Raw genomic sequence first — 17,799 nt, 5'->3', positions numbered from 1 at the left:
GCACCAGGCCCTGGTCCAGGCCCCGAAGCAGCACCAGGCCCTGGTCCGGGCCCCGAAGCAGCACCAGGCCCTGGTCCGGGCCCCGAAGCAACACCAGGCCCTGGTCCAGGCCCCAACACTGCGCCAGACCCTTGTCTGGGTCCCAGAATAGCACTAGGCTCCTTCCCAGGCCCTGACACTGCTCCAGTCCCTGGCCCAGCTCCTGAAGCAGCACCAGGCCTTGATCCAGGTTCTAGAACCACACCAGGCCCCAACCCAGGCCCCGGAACAGCACCAGGACTCGGCCCAGGCCCTGGAACAGTACCAGGCCCAGGTCCAGGTCCTGACACAGCACCAGGCCCCAGCCCAGGTCTGGACACAGCACCAGGTCCCGGCCCAGGCCCTGACTCAGACCCCAGGCTTGAGACCCCACCCCAGGCCTGGCAGACAGGGCAGCTCTGGTCGCCCTGCCCTGCAGCTTTGCAGGCCTCTGGGGAGGAGCCTGCCAGGTTGGGCTTCATCTTCTACTGAGCCATGTGGACCCGGGATCTGTCCACCTGTAGGAAAAAACAGAAGAACGTACATTCTAGAGTTGTCTCAACTCATGTGGATTATCAGACCCCTGGGGGCTTAGGAGACCTCCTGGTGGGAATTAGAGACCCTCTGAGTTCCCAAACCTGTCCCTTTCAGAATCTTGAGAACTTCCAAGGTGGCCGCTGCCTTCCTCAGAGTCAGAGACAAAGCAGCCAGGCCTTGGGTTTCACAGCTCAGGAGACCAAGGCCCAAAGTCACACTGCATGGCTGAGATTTACACCAAGAATTCCTGACTTCTCTACCAGTTCCTTAAAATCCCGGTTCCCATGTAGTACCAGAGGGAGACAGATCAAATCGTGCCAAGGGGAACCCCATCTGACTGGGGGGGTGACTGCTTTCTGACGGGGAAATGGGAAGGGCTTCCTGGAGAAGGAGAGAAGGGAGGAATCCACATGGGATCCAAAGGGCCTTGGAAACTTGCACAAGTGCTGCACCGCCTCTGCCCTGGCAACTGCTGTCTCTGGTTCTCCCAGGTCCCCCAGCAGGGCGGATGGCTGGCACCACAAGGCCTAGCAAGCCCCCTGTGGGCTTCAGGATCAGCTCTGTGGGTCTCGGGGGCCAGCACTGAGGATGTCGTCCTCCTCACTCTAGACTTAAAGCGAGCCAGGCTGTCAGTCACTGTTACCATCGTCTCACCCCCAGCCCCCCACTTCCTGCTCCACCTGAGGATAAGGCTGGCCCAGAGGCCGGATCACCATTATCATCATTAATGACAGCAGCAACTGTGTACTGTCAGCCTGCCGTGCGCCAGGCCCCGTGGATACAGAGAGAGGTAAACTCTGCCCTGCGTGGCACACAGTGGCTGTAAAAAAAGAACAGGTGCAACTGGGTGACCGAATGACTGAGTACTGAGCCCCACAGGTGTTGCTGGTGGTGGTCACGGGGCAGGGGCCGGGACAGCTATACAGCATCTTCTAGTCTCCTCTGTCACTGCCCTGCTCTCCGAAGTTCTGAGTGAGGGATATAGTCATGCCCCATACAAGCACTGACACTCATGGGTGTGACAGGGAGGGGAGACACCCCAGATGTTAGTCGTCACAGGGGATGGGTCTAATTCCTCCACTGGGAGGGGGGAATACAACCACAAAGTGGAGCCCTCCTCTACCCAGGCCCAGGGGACTCTGTCCTGGGGAAGGGTTTGTGGCACCAGAACTGTCTTTCTATCCTATGGGGCTGCTTCCAGTGACAAAGGCTGGGGCCCTGCCTCAGGTCCCATTTGCTGGGTGTGCCCTTGGGCAAAGTCCTTATAACCTCACTGCACCTCAGCATCCACGTCTGTCAGCTGAACCCCCATAACTCTCACAGACGGCAGAGCCCTCACAGACCACTGGCACGCACGCTCCGAGAAGGCTTGGATCACTGTAGTGTACGTGGCACCCTGGCACAAAGCAGGCCGTCAGTAAACAGCCGCTGAGTGAATGAAACCACTCAGGACCGTTCTGCATGAGGGAGCCTAGGGCCAAGCACCCGGCTGACCCCCGGCACTGCCACATTTAATCCTCCTGGCGGTCCTGTGCAGCGGGGGCTACTGTTCCCATCATCCGGGGAGGGAAACTGAGGCTCAGAGAACATTTGCGAACTCTGATGGAGTCGCAGTGAATGGCTGGCCCTGGATCCAGGTCGCTGGGGACCCAAAGCGGGGTTGGGTGAGAGGAATCTGTGAAAGATGGTCGGGGATCCCTCCGGGCGCGGGCGCGCCCCCCTCGATGGGGCGGCAGGAGCGGACCCCCAAGCTGAGAGTGGCCGCCTGGCAGCTCGGGGGCGGGTCCTCCCTGCTGCCGCGTGCGCCCCCCGCCCCGCGTCCCTAGCCTCACGCCCTGGCTGCGCTCACCCGGCCCGGCTCCCGCGGCGCTACGCGATCCCGGCTGCAACCCCGCGTCAGTCAGTCTCCGCGCAGAGCCCGGCGCTACGGGGCTGCCCCCCTCCTCGGGGCGGGGCCGACCGGGGCTCCTGGCACCGCCCCGCGCCCGCCCCGCGCCGGTTCCCTGCGTCCCGGCTGCACCCACTACCCCCTCCGCCGCAACCGTCGTCTCTAAGGCGGGGACACGCACGCTCTCCCAGAGGGGAAACTGAGGCCGGTCGAAGGGTGAAATGGGCCACGATGCTAGTGGGAAAAGGGCGCGAAGGTCCTGCGTGCTGGTCCGGGTCCTGCCCGCATAGACGGCCTAGAACCCCAAGAAACGGTGTTTCTTTCTCCACCCACCTACCCATCCATGTCCCCTCCCACGTGGTCCCGTCTGTTCAGCCTGCCTCTTGCCTTCTTTCCTCCTGCCCTCCTCCCCTCCCTCCTTCCTCTCTTTCATCTATTCATTATCCCACCTATTCTTCCATCCATCTCTTTGTCTATTCGTCCATCCTTCCACCAATTTTAAACTATGTTTTTGTCCATTCATCCATTCATCTATTCACCCGTTATTCTGTCTTTCCACCTATCTATCCATCAAGCCTTCCATCCATCCAGTTTATTTCATATCTTTCTGTCCTGCCTTCCACCCATCTATCTACCCTTCCTTTCTTACATCCTTCCACCCACCTCTGGGTTAGCCATTCTCCAAGGCCATCATTCCACACTTAATAGGTGATTCTTCAGCGCTGTCCTTTCCCTTGCACTGGGGACCCAGGTGGATCGCACCATCCCTGGAAAATTCATTTGCAAGTGCCAGTGGCAGAGGGCAGGCATATGCCCAACAGTGGGCACAGCTGCAGAGCACCAAGGGCTGGTTACTTCGGTTTGAAGAGGGCTACTGGAAAGGCTTCACCTAAATGAACCTCCTCTGTGGACATAGGTGGGTGCGGGGAAGAGAAAAACCTCAGCCAGCACATGCGATGTGCCAGGTGGTAAGGTATCTTGCTTAATCCTCACAACTCTGTTTTAGCCCAATTTTAGAGACAGTGAAGCAGGTTCAGAGAGATAAAAAGGGGCTCAGAGTGTAGTGGGAAAAGGCCATGGGGTCAGCCCTGGGTTTAAATCTCAGCCCTGCCACTTTCATGTTGTGTGTCTTGGGAAGCTACAAGGCTTGGTTTCCTCATCCATTAACAGGAACTGGTGTGTACTTTACAGTTGTGATGTTGCAAGCCTTGTGGCTCCCAAGGTACCATATGCAGAATGCTGAGTATTATGCCTGCCCAGTTGGTGCTCAACCAACGGTAGCTGTTATCATCGTTACATGAGAGGAGGTTGGGATTCAAACCCAGTACCTGTGATTCGCTGCTTTGCAAACCATGTCTCTGGTCTGTCCTTCCATTCACAAAGACCAGCCTCTTCCTCTCCCACCAGCAGGGCTGGTGAACTCTTGTTCCCCAGGCCCAAGAGTCATCTGGCTGGTGTCATCTCATTAGGAGAAGCATAGTTTACAACACAAGTGTTATAGCTGAATTGTGCCCCCCTCAAGTTCATATGTTGAAGTCCTAAGCCCCAGTACCTCAGCATGCGACCTTAGCTGGGAATAGAGTCGTTGCAGATGTAATTAAAGATAAGGTCATACTAGAGTAAGGCCCTAATCCGGTATGACTGGCATCCTTATAAAAAGGGGAAATTTGGACACAGACATGTGCACAAGGAGAGCATCATGGGAAGATTGGAGTTCTGCTGCCAGAAGCAAGGAACTGCTAGAAGCCAGGAGAGAGGCCTGGAACAGACCTTTCCCGGTGCCTTCGGAGGGAGCATGGGCCTGTCTGTACCTTGATCTCGGACTTCCAGCCTCCAGAGCTGGAGACAATACACTTGTGTTATTTTGGCCACTCAGTCTGTGGTACTTTGTTATGACAGCCTGAGTGACGTACTGCAGCGACCACAGGCGTGGATAGAGATGATGCAGAGGGCAGCTGTCCAAGACAGTGACTAGACTGAGACCCACTGTGGAAGGGGCTGTGGTCACTGCTGTCTCCCTGGGCCAGTACAGAGCCTGGCCAAAGCCATGGCTTGTCAAGTCTCAGTAAACTGTGTTTTTAAACAATCTGATGAATTTTTACTTGTGTATATATCAATGTAACCACCGCCAGATCAAGGTATAGCCCCGTAGTGGCCCCAACACACAAGGTAATCACCCTTCTGACTTCTGTCACCAACAATAGTTTTGCCTATTCTTGAACCTCATATAACTGGAATTATACTGTATGTACTCTTTTGTGTCTGGTTTCTTCTGCCCAATATTCCTCATAAAATTGATGCAGCTTGTTGAATATAGCTGTAGTTCATCCTTTTAAATTGATGTGTAGTATTCCACTGCACAGATGTATCACAATTTATTTGTCCATTCTACCATTGATGGGCATTTAAGTAGTTTCCATTTTCTGACTCTTACGAATAAAGTTGCTGTAAACATTCTTGTGTATGTCTTTTGTCGAACGTGGGCACTCATTCCTCTTGGAGTGGAATTGCTGGCAGAGAGAAGGCACACGTTCTACTTTGGTGAAAATTGGCAGACAGTCTTCCAGCGTGGATGCACCAAGTTACACCGCTCCACCCTCCACTCCAGCAACGCGTGAGGGTTCCAGCTGCTGCCTATCTTCATATTGCCAGTCTTTATTTTTAGCCACTCTGGTGGGTGTGTAGTGGTTCTCACTGTAGTTTTAATTAGCATTTCACTGATGGGTAAGGCTGTTGAGCGCCTATTTTCATATACCTCTTGTTCATTTATACCTGTCTGAGCCTTTTGTCCATTTTTAAAAATAGGATGTTTATCATTTTCTTATTGATTCGGAGTTCTTCGTATATCTAGATACGAGTCTTTTAATAAAGTTTTATCACACCAAAAATTTACATAGAGACACACACACACCAATGATCACATCCATTTAAAAGTAACTTTGGGGGCTTCCCTGGTGGCGCAGTGGTTGAGAGTCTGCCTGCCGATGCAGGGGACCCGGGTTCGTGCCCCGGTCCGGGAAGATCCCACATGCCGTGGAGAGGCTGGGCCGGTGAGCCATGGCCCCTGAGCCTGCGCTTCCAGAGCCTGTGCTCCGCAATGGGAGAGGCCACAACAGTGAAAGGCCTGCGTACCGCAAAAATAAATAAATAAATAAATAAATAAAAGTAACTTTGATCCTATTAATTAAATAAAAGCAATCTTTCCTGTCTTAGATATGACCCCAGCTGACATAACACATGACACGGTCATTTCATATGTACACAGTAGGGCTGGCCCAGCAGCTCCAGCCCGATTTTCACATGCTTGAGCTGAGCATTCGCTCTGGACTGGGCTCCAGAGCAGACTTCAGTTCAGTTCAGATGAGCAGGGGCGGTGGGTGGCGGTGAGGCTCACTTGTTTCTTCTTCCTCCAGGAGGGGTTGACGGTGAATCTGCGTCACACACCCGTGGATCAGGGTGTTGGGGAAGCACAGAACAAGAGGACTGGGGCAGAAACAATCTTATCTGGCTGGTCTCCAGAGCTGGGCTCTCACAACTAAGCTTCATGCTCACTGTTTACTATGTGTCTGCCACGTGGCAGATTCTTGGGACCCAGAGATGGTTAGGACACCAGCCTCATCCTGAGGGAGCTCATGGTCAAGGAGAAGAGACAAGGGAGCAAGGAAGCATAATGTGGAGTGCTAAGTGTAGTTAAGTGTCACCTCTATAAAGAGGGATGCGTGGTCAGGATGCTATAGGGGGAAGACTGGAATCTCCCAGCTCTTGATGGTTCCCAGGGGCATCTTCACAGTGGAGTTGATGCCACTTGCACTGTGTCTTCATGGACGAGAAGCAGTCACCAGGCAGAGGGTGGCAGAAGGATGTTCCAAGCAGGGGGCTCAGTGCAGGACTTCCAGCAAGTGACAGTCTTGTGACTGGAGTGTAGGGTGTGTTGGGGACAATGCGGGAACATCGGGGTGGACCCAGGGATAGAGAGCTTTCCTCTCTCGGCTTCCAGGGAGTCCTGGTGCCTGGAATCATGCTGATCTGTGGGTTACAGCTTTCTAGGGCACCTTTCCCTCTGGGCCAACATTTGCTGAGTGGTTCTTTGTAGGATGGCCTTTCTATTTAGAGGAATCATTGTTTCTGATCCTTGCCCATAGTTACTGCTGTCCACAAAATACAGCATGCTGCCTGGTCCTTGACGGGCGCTCAAAAGTTGATGAGTTCATCCCCTCCCCTTACCTGAGAACACTTTTCTAAAACGGAGCGACCTTCGGTTCTGTGTTGTTTTTCTTCTGGAGTTGGGACCTAGTGAACAGGAGATGAAGAAAGATGGACCCTCGATGCCCAAATTTCTGGGCCTGGCAGGGAGAAGCAGGGCAGGAGCTCTTGAAGCAAGGGTGTCATGACCGAGTGGGCACTGACCTGAGGGGGGCCCAGGGTCTGGGTGGGCTGGAGCCACGAGGCAGGTGGGAGGGGCTGCTTGAAGGGCATACCTGAAGGACTGGGCCTGCCAGAGGAAGCTTCTGGCCTTGGTGATCTCCTGGGCCAATCTCCTTAAATCATCTCCTTCAAATAGTGGCAGCATGGGGTCCTTGAAAAGGGGAAATGAGTATGAAATTAGATCCATTAAATGACTGGGTGGGACCTGAAAATCCAAAATCTCAGGAGAAAAGTTTTAGAGTGAACTCAAAGCAGCCTTCCTCCCAGTGCAGGAAATCTTGTGGGCTTCAGCTTGCATGTTTCCAGTGACAGGGAGCTCACCACCTGTCAAGGCAGTCATTCTGCAAAGAGGACACTTTGCAGCTAGATGTCTGAGAGTCAGTGTAGGGAGGGGATGGTGGAAACTAAGAGGGTCTAAGCACTTCACTGAAGTCAGCACAGCTCTGCCCAGTAGAACAGAAGTAGTATATACACCTTATCTCACCGTTAATCAGTTAAACCTATCCAGCCCCTTCTCTATTTCTTCTAGTAAAACAGCTCCACAGATATGCCTTTTTCTTATGTCAACTAATGAAATTCTAGAGCCTAGCCTTAAAAGTACAAGTTCTGGGGCTTCCCTGGTGGCACAGTGGTTGAGAGTCCGCCTGCCGATGCAGGGGACGCGGGTTCATGCCCCGGTCCGGGAAGATCCCACATGCCGCGGAGCGGCTGGGCCCGTGAGCCATGGCTGCTGAGCCTGCGTGTCCAGAGCCTGTGCTCCGCAACGGGAGAAGTCACAACAGTGAGGGACCCGCGTACCGCAAAAAAAAAAAAAAAAAAAGTACAAGATCTCATAATTAGCAAGAGAATCTAAGAAAGAGATGAAACTGTTCCTTCTCCCTGGGAGCAGTAGTGGCAAAGGTCCCACTCTGCACCCAGAAACTATTCAAAGAATCTGATTTAATAAGGTATGAAACAGAGAACCTTCCCAATATCATCGTTTGTTTTCCTGTGTAATAAGGATATGGGTGAATATTCATTACTTTTACTTATTCTGATCTCTGTATTATTTGTAATATTTGCCCCTAAAACGTTACTCAAAGAAATCATGCAAAGCATTGACTTCAAAAATTATGCAATGTTCTGTAAACTTTAATTCCCCTCCGCCAAAAAAAAAAAAAAAAAAATCTGGAATTCTGGTTGGTTGTCTTACTGGATGATGCGCTGGCCTGGAAATGTTGTAATTCACAGCAGCACATTCCTGGAAGGTATGAATATGTACATAATTTTTCTATCAGATTGTAAGATCTTATCCTGCATGCATTATAAAACCTATGACTGGGCTTCCCTGGTGGCGCAGTGGTTGAGAGTCCACCTGCCGATGCAGGGGACACGCGTTCGTGCCCTGGTCCGGGAAGATCCCACATGCCGCGGACCGGCTGGGCCCGTGAGCCATGGCCACTGAGCCTGCACGTCCGGAGCCTGTGCTCCGCAACGGGAGAGGCCACAACGGTGAGAGGCCCGCGTACCGCAAAAAGAAAAAAACCCTATGACTTTACTGTATTTATTTTTTAACAGATCATTTGAATATCTGGTCTTCAATGAATTTAAGGCGGGAAGACAGAAATATGCAGGAATTAAAGCACAGAACTTAGGGGCATGGGTGTCTGGGCTCTGGCTTTACCATTTACTCCGACTTTAGGTGTATTCCAAAACCTGGCTGAGTCTGTTCATTCATCTGTTAAATGGGTATAATAATGGTTGGAAGGCTTTAACAAACCTGTAGCATGTAGGAAGTGCTCGGTGAATGTGGTGAATGTGAACTGTTCTACTATTAAATAATACCCCTAACCCTGCTTCTTTCCCAACCTGGAGGGGAGGCAGCCTAAAAGGAGAGCAGTAGGGAAACACAACCTTTTTTAGTCAATACTTTGTTTTACAAGAGAAGCAGAGATCTTATCAATCAGGAGGAAAAAGCCACACCTGTTGACATTTTATTGAGCTGTTTCAACAGAACTCACCCGGTAGCTCCAAAACCTACCCTTTCGTTGATGAAGCCCCTGGTCAGCAGGCCCTGCATTTTGAAAAGCGAGTCCTCACCGACAGGGCAGTGATAGCGGCCCCCAGTAAGAGAGGCCAGATCTCTCAAGAAGCTAACCGCTGTCCTGTGGGGAGGAACAGAGGGCTGGAGCCAGGCCCACCGAGGTCTCTGTGAGCCCCCAGCCCCTGGGGAAGTCACATGAGTGGGGTAAGGGGTCTCGGACCTTGAGGTCTGTGCCACTGAGACTGTTTCAGCATCACCAAGCCCACTCTCCCAGCTGGTATTTGGGTGGCAGTGGCTACTGCTGTGTGAAGTGGATTCACCATATAAGGGTCACTCTCAAAGCACGGGGCCCCATTCCTTAACTGGACATCTATCCAGTGCCTACTATGTGTCTGGCCTGGCAGGGACACAGTGTGACCTTTACGGAGCTCACGGTTTAGACAGAGAGATTAAATATGAATGTTCTGAAGGAGCTGAATCTCTCCTGTCTAACACATGTTCTTCTATAACAATAACCATAGCGGGCTTCCCTGGTGGTGCAGTGGTTGAGAGTCCGCCTGCCGATGCAGGAGACATGGGCTCGTGCCCCGGTCCGGGAAGATCCCACGTGCCGCGGAGTGGCTGGGCCCGTGAGCCATGGCCGCTGGGCCTGCGCGTCTGGAGCCTGTGCTCCGCAACGGGAGAGGCCACAGCAGTGAGAGGCCCGTGTAACGCAAAAAAAACCCAAAAAAACATAGCTACTTTAAACTTTTTCCCCCTAAATATTCACAAATGTACCCCCAAGGAAGACGAAATGGGAGAACACAGCGTGTGACTGTGGGAATCGGTGCAAATCCACTTCCACGCTGGAGAAAGTCAGGATGCTGATGGGTGCGCAGGGGCACCGAGGGGCTCTCTCCGGTGTAATGCCTGCCCAGGGCCTCCTAACTGCTCACACACAGGACTTGGGCCCAGGAGAGCTCAGCGTATAACGTGAGTCCCTGGATTAGGTGAGGATGAGCCTTGCCCCTCAGACACGCGGCCGTGGGGAAGGGATACAGCTCCTGACCGCCCACCTGTCTGAGCAGTTCAGGGAGACGGTGTGCACTTTCACGTCTCTCTTCTCCGTGAGTCTTTGGACTTCACTGAGGATAAGGCTGCAGCTTGTGTCTGGCTTCCCGTCCGTCAGGAGGTACAGTCCTTCCACATCAGGAAAACTGAAAGCTTTCTGAGAGAGCATGTAGGTTGTCTGGCTCAGAAGAGGGGCCAACCGGGACTCAGAAACCACTGGCCCGCTGTCCCCAAGTCTGGTTGGATCTCACCCACTTGTCATTAAGACTGAGAGCCTCCTCTTTCAGCCTATGACAGACCAGGAAGCTGCTGAGGTTTAGGAGAAAGAGCTCAGCCCACTTCCTAGCTGGTTAACCCCAAGCAAGTCACTTAACCTCTCTGGGCCTCTGTGTCTTCATCTATAAAGTGAGAACAGCGAGAATCTCATCCTCACTGGGTTGCTGGGAAGATGAAATGATTTAACAGTAAATTCTAAAGTGCTCTTTGTAAACTGCAAAGCATGATGCAATGTCAGGATAGGGGCGATGGTATTTCTGCTTTGCCACTGGGTCAGGCTTGGTGGTGGAACTTGCCAGCAATGCTTGCAAGACTGAGGTGCTCCCCTGAGCATGCAGGTTGGTCACCCACTGCATAGCCTCGTGACAGGCTGCGTCTGTGGTCCCCACCAGAGTGTCCTGCCATGGCTGTAGGCCCTCTGCAAAGCTGAGCAGGTTAAAACTGTGGAGAGCGGAGAAGAGGTGGGGGGCGGAGAGGAGGTGAAAGAGATTGGTTAGAACGTACCCGTCTATACTGACCTCAGGGGAAGTAACCTCCGTGAGGACTCACACCTATCCCTGAAGACCCTACAGCAAGCCCTGGGCCCCTGTGGACCACCGGAGGATGAGGACATACACAGTGAAGATTCTGGGTGCAGACAGAAATAGATTTAAATCCCACCTCAGCCACTTACTGGTTATGCAATCTTGGGCAAATGATTTAACCTCTCTAAGCCCTTGTTTCCTTTGCTGAAGAATGGGGATAATAATAAGACCGTTGTGCAGATTGAATGACATCACGCATGTAAAGCGCTTGGCACAGGGAAAGTGCTCTATAAGTGTTGAGGAGGGAGTGACCTTGGCCAGGGGAGCCTCAGGAACTATCCCTTGGATCTCCTGACCCCCGCGCACCAGCACCCCTGCCTCTTACCTGTCACAGTGCTTCCACAGCTGTTCCCAGATCAGCAGAGTGAGCTCTGTCTTCACCTGCTGCAGGTAGGGGCCCATGGATCCCGATGTGTCCAGCAGGATGCACACTTTGCTCTCCAAAATGGCACCAAAGAGTCGGCGGCTCCCTGCTCGGAGGCGGATGGAGGCAGAGGCAGGGGAGGAGTGAGGGTGGCTCTCCTCACTGCAGCTATCAAATCCAAGGTCTTGCCACACCCATTGCCTGAGTGATCACAGGTCAGATGTGAACCCACTGGGAGATGGCCTCTGTGGTGTTGCTAGAGGGGTCATTGTCCAAGGGCAGAGCCGGTGCGTGGACTGGGCTTTGGGAGGTCAAGGTTTCGGCTGTGGCTTTGCCTGGGATGACTTGCCCAAGTGATTATAACTTCCCTGGGCTTGAGCTTCCTCACCCCTAAAGTTAAGTGATTGGGTTAAGCGGTGTCACAGTATTGTTTGGGGCTGGAAATGATGTTACAGAGCATGGAGTCTGTAGATTGGCTGACAGAAATCAAGTGAGCGTGCACTGTGTGCCCGGCACTGAGCAAAGTGCGGCGGAGATGAGAGAGTGTCCCTGCCCTCACGGAGATACCCGTCAGGCAGGGAAGATGGGTGTTATACCAACAGCTACCACTCTGCTGAGCGTTATGACACAAAGTTAAGAAGCACGTACTTGGGAGAATCTGAATTTGATGGACGTGGGATGGGGAGCAGACAAGCTATGGCTGAAGGATGAGAGGGGGTGTGTGTGGGGAGAACAGACTGTGAAAGGCTCTGAGTGGGAGAGAGGAGCATGTCATGCTTGAGGGACAGAGAGAAAGCGGGAGAGGTTGTTAAAGGATTTGGGATTTATCCCAAGGGGAAACAGAGAGGGCCAGTAACTTGCCCAGGGTCACACAGCCTGGCAGCGAAGCCGAGATTCACATCCAGGTCCTCTGATCCACACTTTAAGGCAACCGCTAACCCCAGCCCTTCTGGTGCCCCAAGGCTAAACGGAGGTAACACGGGGGAAGCCAAAGAGAAGAAGATGGCGTGTACAGCATTCCCGAATCACACCTCAGCCCTCACTGGAGGCAGGAGTAGAAAAAATGGAAAACTGCTGCAAAAAGGGTCCACCGGTCTCCAGGAAAAGGTGGCCTGAGCTGGCTGGACCCACTGCCCAGGAATCTTCCAGGACTCATCTGGGCTGTTCTCTGGCAATGCTCATGGCAACATAAGGACATGAGGGGAGCCATCCTGAGGTGTGTGGGACGTTCCGCGGGGACAGCTAGCCAGCTGGTCGAGGGGCCTCCCACCACAGAAGGCCAGCTGATCCATCTTGGGAACCAGACAGCGGAAACACCCTGCAAGCCACCGAGCCCCGCCGTTATCGCCTCCCTAACTCTGCTTTTTTTGTCCGTCTCCATCATCACTACCCTTCCCAGCTATCCTAATCTTTCCCCTGGATTCTTACTAGGTTCCGCTGATTGCACTCCGTCCCCTCAGCAATTTATACTCCACGCAGCAACCAGAGGGATTGTTGCCGATGCTAACTTCATCACTTTCCCCTTATTTAAAACCTTTTAGTGGCTTCCCATTGCTCTTAGGATAAAGTCTGGGCCATGGTCTCATCTCCCTGGAGTGGTGGCACCCTTTAATCTCAGCCACCCTGCTTCCTTCAGTCTTTGTACTCAGCCTCCTCCCCCGCTGAGCACCTCAGTCATGCCCTGAGAGTCTTCCCTCTCTTTCCTCAGGTGACATCTATTCATTCTTCAGATCTCAGCTCAAATGTCACCTCCTCTGGGAAGCCCTCCGTGATCTCTCTGTGCAGGCTCCCTGTCCCTCTCTCACTGCACCATGCCTGTCTCCTCCTTACACTTGTCACCCTGCTCTTTGGGTAACAACTGTCTCCCCTAGACCATGAGCTCAGGGAACCTGTGAAGTGTTTCCCCTACCACCTCCCCAGCATGGAGCGGGAGAACAACACTTATTCGTTGAATAATGAATGAGTGGCTCAGTGCAGCATGCCCTGGGTACGTTCGGAGGCGTTAGATGGTGTTGGGTGTGTAGCTGTATGTGAGGTGGGGGCGCGACTCATACCACACAAGAAGCGGCTGCACGGCTGCCCTTCACACTCTCCCCGGCGGGAAGTGTGTGTTGGGAATACACACACGACCTCGTCGCCCCGCCTCAGCCTCTGACCTGACAGCTGCACCTGAGCTTGCCGCCCGCTCCAGAGGCTTTGGAAAGCAGCAGGCAGCCCAAGGACTGTTTATACCAGGTTCTACTGCAGAGGACTGGACCTAATGAATTTGGGCAGGCACCTGAGTGGCCCACCCTGGGATCCTTCCTCTATCGTCCCAGGAACCCTCCAGGCCCCAAAGCCTGAACTGAGCCTCCGGTTCAGTCCTAGCTGTCTGCCCGGCCTTTTGGCCTTGATGCTTCAGACTATCTCCTAATGCCCAGCCCAGCCTCCTCTGGGATGTGAGCCTGGCTCTCCTCAGCCAGCCCTGCCTTTCACCTCTCCCAGAGGGGCCTTGGTGCTCTCTGTAAAGAAGAACAGGGGCATCTTCTCTGTCCGGAGCCCCTCCCATCTCTACCTTCATGGACTGGTTCTGTGGGGCCCAATCAATACTAAATTGAGGCTCCTGAGGGGCAGCAGCCCTTCAGTCACACCCAGGAGGCGAGGTGTGGGAGACGAGCTGGCAGAGCGGCCTGACCAGGCCTGGGTCTCCCTGCTGCTCTGGCTCGTGCTCCACCGCCCTGTCATCCAGCACCTTGCCTGACCTCTGAACCCAGAAGTCATGTTGCCCCTGGGTGACAGTCTGTGAGTGCCTAGCCTGGGAAGAAGGACTGACCCTGGGGTCCCTGGGGTTGCCCTCCCGCTGCCCATCACGCTTGTCCGCCCTCCAGGATAGCAGGCAGGCTCACCAGACAGCAGCCACTGCAGCCTTTGGACATAGCACCGCATCACCTTCTCCAGGTGTGTGATGTACGCGTCGATTTCCCTGGGTGTACACTGAATGTGTCTCACCATGCCCTGGATTAAGGCAAGCAAAGGGAAATTCCAACCCCGTCCCCTATTTCTTCACCTCCCCATTACCCCCTAAAATAGTTTAGTCTACCGTGGTTCACAATTTTCAAAACATTGTTAACATACATTTTTGTCGGTTTGTTTAAAAGCTTTTTTCTTTTATTGAACTACCAAATGCATGGTTCTCGGAAGGTGTGTGGGAATTGGGATGATGATTTCTGTGGCAGATGTGGTCACTGTAATAAGAAAAAAACATAGTATCTCTAAATTTTAAATAGAAAACCCTTAATGGTAGGATGGGAGGTCGATGCATTTCAAACTAAAAGACGACCTCTGATGGAGGAGGGGGGCAGCATGATTAAACTCCCATAAAATTTTTCTGGCGGATAATTTTGAATTTGGTGGCTATTTTTAGCTTTATAGCTGACAATGTCATATCAAAGGGCAAGGAGAGAAAATGGGGTCTCTGTTTTAAAAGCACGATTAGATTTTCATTTTCTACTAAATGTACCTGTTCCAGTGTCAAAGCAATAAAAAAAATCACCTCAAAACGAGAAAATAGAGAACCCCCTCACCTCCTGTCATAACCTCTCTTCCCGGCCATCCTGATGGGACCATCGTCAGTGTCAGGGTACAGAGCTCTTATTAGTGAGGATTCCAGCCACTGCCCTGCATTCTCGGCAGTTGTTTCTAATTCTCACTCCATTGAGCCCCTCTAACCCTAGAGCATGGTCTCCAGCACTCTGAGGGGCTGACTTTTCTTCCAACAGGATTCTGCAACTCCTATTCCTTGAGGGCAGTCCCCCTTTGGGGGGTGGGGTTCTTAGAAGCAGGAATTGAAGCCAGGGGCATACATTCATGGGGAGTTTTCCCCAGCACACTCAGCCATTTGTGCCTGAGAAGAGACAGGAGCTGGGAGGAAAAAAACCGACACCAACCTTGACTTACGTTGATCTCTATGCTGGGGAAGATACTGCAGTATTTGGCTGACGCCGACGTCTGTGTTGACGTTTGATGAGTGCATTTGGGACCGAGGTATCTGGAGATCTCCATCTTCAGTTTTTTTAGTCCATAATTTGCTACCCACTTTAGAATAAGGGAAAGAACTATTATCTTGGGTAATTCAGGCTTAATGGAATGATTGACTCATCTTTTAAAACCTCATGTTTGAAATCTGTCTTGTATTTGAAATGTGGTGTTCCCAGGTCCTCACTGAGCCTCCATCACGTTCAGATTCCTGCCCCTGTGCTGGGGAGAGATGCACAAGAAATACGGGGAACAGGGAACAAAATTTATTGAGCACTTACTACTCCCTAGTCTGGTGGATACTGTTGCCTCCCCAGTTTCCATTTCAACCCTCTCCCATGAAATTTGAATGGAAACCCTGATTGTTCTAAAGTTTAGACTCTAAACCAATGAGGATAGTCTCAGGCTCCTTGTCACAATGAGAGATACAAGAATGGCTCAGTTTAAAGCAATCAGAGCATGGCATCCAGGGTCAGAACCAAGCTCAGACTTTTATTGACCGGTTGTGGGAAGAAAAGATGTTCTATCTTCTGGATCTGTACAAGAAGGGGGATTTCTGCTGCTTGCATCCAAAAGGATCTGACGCCACTAAGTACTTTACACAAAATATACTTCAATTAATCAGCAATCCTATTAGGTACAATTGTTTTCATTTTATAAAGGAAGACATTGAGACTGAGTGACTTGCCCAAGGTCACCCAGCTAGGAAGTGGCAGACCCAGGTTCCCACGTAGTTCTATTGAATCCTTATCCTGACACTTTAAACAGTCATTCTAAGCAGGTTTGGCCTCAATTCCAAGTATACCCACCCTCTTAGAAATAATGGTTGGTGGAAGGAATTATTGCGTGGGGGCATGTGCTGGTGCAGACAGCATAATACCTCTAGGCTGGAGCAGACTGTATCCTTTCTGGGCAACTCAATAGAAGAGCTAGTCCTTCTTAGGCCTCTTCCTGGAGGGTACTTCCTGTACACGAAGCCTGGGAGAAACAGAGCAGGGTTACTTTGTGCAATTCTCTTACCCTAGCCTCCCTTTTCCATGTCAATTTCTCTGTCAATCAAGTCAGCTGTAACATTCCTTAGGTGCAATTTGCTGAGAGGTAGGAGGGAGGCTGTTGTGCTGATCTGGGGAAGCATGCTGGGATCTTCCTTCTCTACATGTCAATGAGTTGCTACCGGGACCCGTGCCATTTCACAGCAATCAATCCGGCTGGCCTGGGAGGCTCATCTCCACTCCCTTCCCATCAGTCTGAGGACACTGCCCCTCATGCACAGAGCAGGAGCGCCGTGCCCAGGGACCTGGGGAGACGCCGGCATCAATTCTTCCCACTCTCCTGCCTGTGTCAAGACTTTGCAAGCTCATTTCCCTGGGCTGGGAGATGTGAGTGGTTTGAGGATAGGCCTGCTTGGGGTGCACTACTGCCCATGTCCAGGGACTGCGGGAGATTTCTCCTTTCCTTGGGGCCTGATCACCTTCCAGGTCCCACGGGGAAAGGGGGCTGTCCAGACATCTGTGCAGCCTCCGACTTACCCACATTATTCCCTGTCTCTGTATAGAACAGCGAGAGAGAGGTCTCTGCGTCCCTTGATTTGGTCTTCCTCCTCCGATCTGCAGTCCCTTCTTTCACTGGCTGGGCTGTAGCTAGAGGACATTTGGCCTGTCGGCTGGAGCAGCCTTGAGGGTTTATGTGGTGAAGCTGTGCAGCTTGGCTTAGAGACTAGTCAACTTCAGCTATGCTCTGCCCTTGAAATGGGGCTCCCAGGTGGCCCTGAGGTCCTTTGGGACTACCCGGGTCCTCTGGCCTCCCCTGGATCAGTGAAGCCAGAGCTGCTGATATATACCAGGCTTGGTACGAAGTGCTTCCCGTAGCCTGTCTTGTTTTATCCTCATAGTAACCCAGGTTACAGATGAGGTAAGTGGGACTCAGAGTCAGTAAGAAGCAGAGTAAAGATGCCATCCAGGTCTTGCTGACTCCAGAACTCTGCTCTGAGCTGCTCTGCTATGTGTCTGACATTAGAAGACACATGGTCTTAGGTTCTATGAGCTGAGTACTTTCATAAAAATACTGGTGCCCTGTCATGACTGGCTGACACTGGACATTATTCTTAGCCCCTCCGAGCCTGAATTTCTTCATCAGTAAAATGGAGGAACTAATAGATTCCCTGCCATACAGGACGGATTGTTATAAGCTTTAAATGGGACAATCTTAGCAGAAGGGCTGGCACACGATTGCTGATCACTTTAGTTACTGTCATCACGAACCCATGCCTCAGCCGTGCTTGTCCGCCCCTCCACCCCCGGGGCCTTGCCTTACCTGGGGGGACGCCCGCTTTGCCACTGAGTGGACTCCATAGCAGAGCTTTCAAGGGGGGACTCTTCTCTCTGTCAGGGTCATCTTTAATGCTCTAGAAAACAGCAGTCTTTTCCATCAGAGGTCTGTTCTCTGTGGGGGGCAGTACCCCAGTCATCCCAGCCTCAATCTGTCAAGTAGGAACCTTTGCATGGCGAGGCCTCAGGAAGTAGACTTCTCACACGCTCGCCCCATCTCCTGTTGTGCATTCGGAGAGGACTCTGGGGTTTGAGGTGAAAAGGGTGTGTGTGTGTGTGTGTGTGTGTGTGTG

General features: G+C 52.3%; 2 protein-coding genes across 2 annotated transcripts in view; both read right to left on the bottom strand.

Annotated features, from left to right (window-relative positions):
- The window catches only part of SDR42E2 (short chain dehydrogenase/reductase family 42E, member 2), a 17,199-nt gene extending 16,699 nt beyond the window's left edge, over nucleotides 1-500 (bottom strand). Inside the window, exon 1 of the mRNA XM_029220852.1 lies at nucleotides 446-500. Within this exon, the coding sequence (XP_029076685.1) occupies nucleotides 446-500 (55 nt within the window). The remainder of the gene's footprint in view (nucleotides 1-445) is intronic.
- A 10,622-nt stretch (nucleotides 501-11,122) lies between these two features.
- VWA3A (von Willebrand factor A domain containing 3A) overlaps nucleotides 11,123-17,799 on the bottom strand; it is a 40,304-nt gene continuing 33,627 nt past the window's right edge. Inside the window, exons 22-27 of the mRNA XM_029221436.1 lie at nucleotides 17,493-17,583; nucleotides 16,709-16,819; nucleotides 16,060-16,157; nucleotides 15,102-15,239; nucleotides 14,051-14,159; nucleotides 11,123-11,271 (exon numbers count right to left, since the gene is read on the bottom strand). Coding sequence (XP_029077269.1) covers nucleotides 11,123-11,271; nucleotides 14,051-14,159; nucleotides 15,102-15,239; nucleotides 16,060-16,157; nucleotides 16,709-16,819; nucleotides 17,493-17,583 — 696 coding nt within the window. The remainder of the gene's footprint in view (nucleotides 11,272-14,050; nucleotides 14,160-15,101; nucleotides 15,240-16,059; nucleotides 16,158-16,708; nucleotides 16,820-17,492; nucleotides 17,584-17,799) is intronic.

The sequence above is a fragment of the Monodon monoceros genome, unplaced genomic scaffold (genome assembly GCF_005190385.1).
Source record: "Monodon monoceros isolate NGI ecotype Baffin Bay Population unplaced genomic scaffold, NGI_Narwhal_1 Super_Scaffold_13, whole genome shotgun sequence".
NCBI classification, from domain to species: domain Eukaryota; kingdom Metazoa; phylum Chordata; class Mammalia; order Artiodactyla; family Monodontidae; genus Monodon; species Monodon monoceros.
Note: the sequence above shows the minus strand (reverse complement) of the source record. Positions and strands in the feature narration are given on the sequence as shown.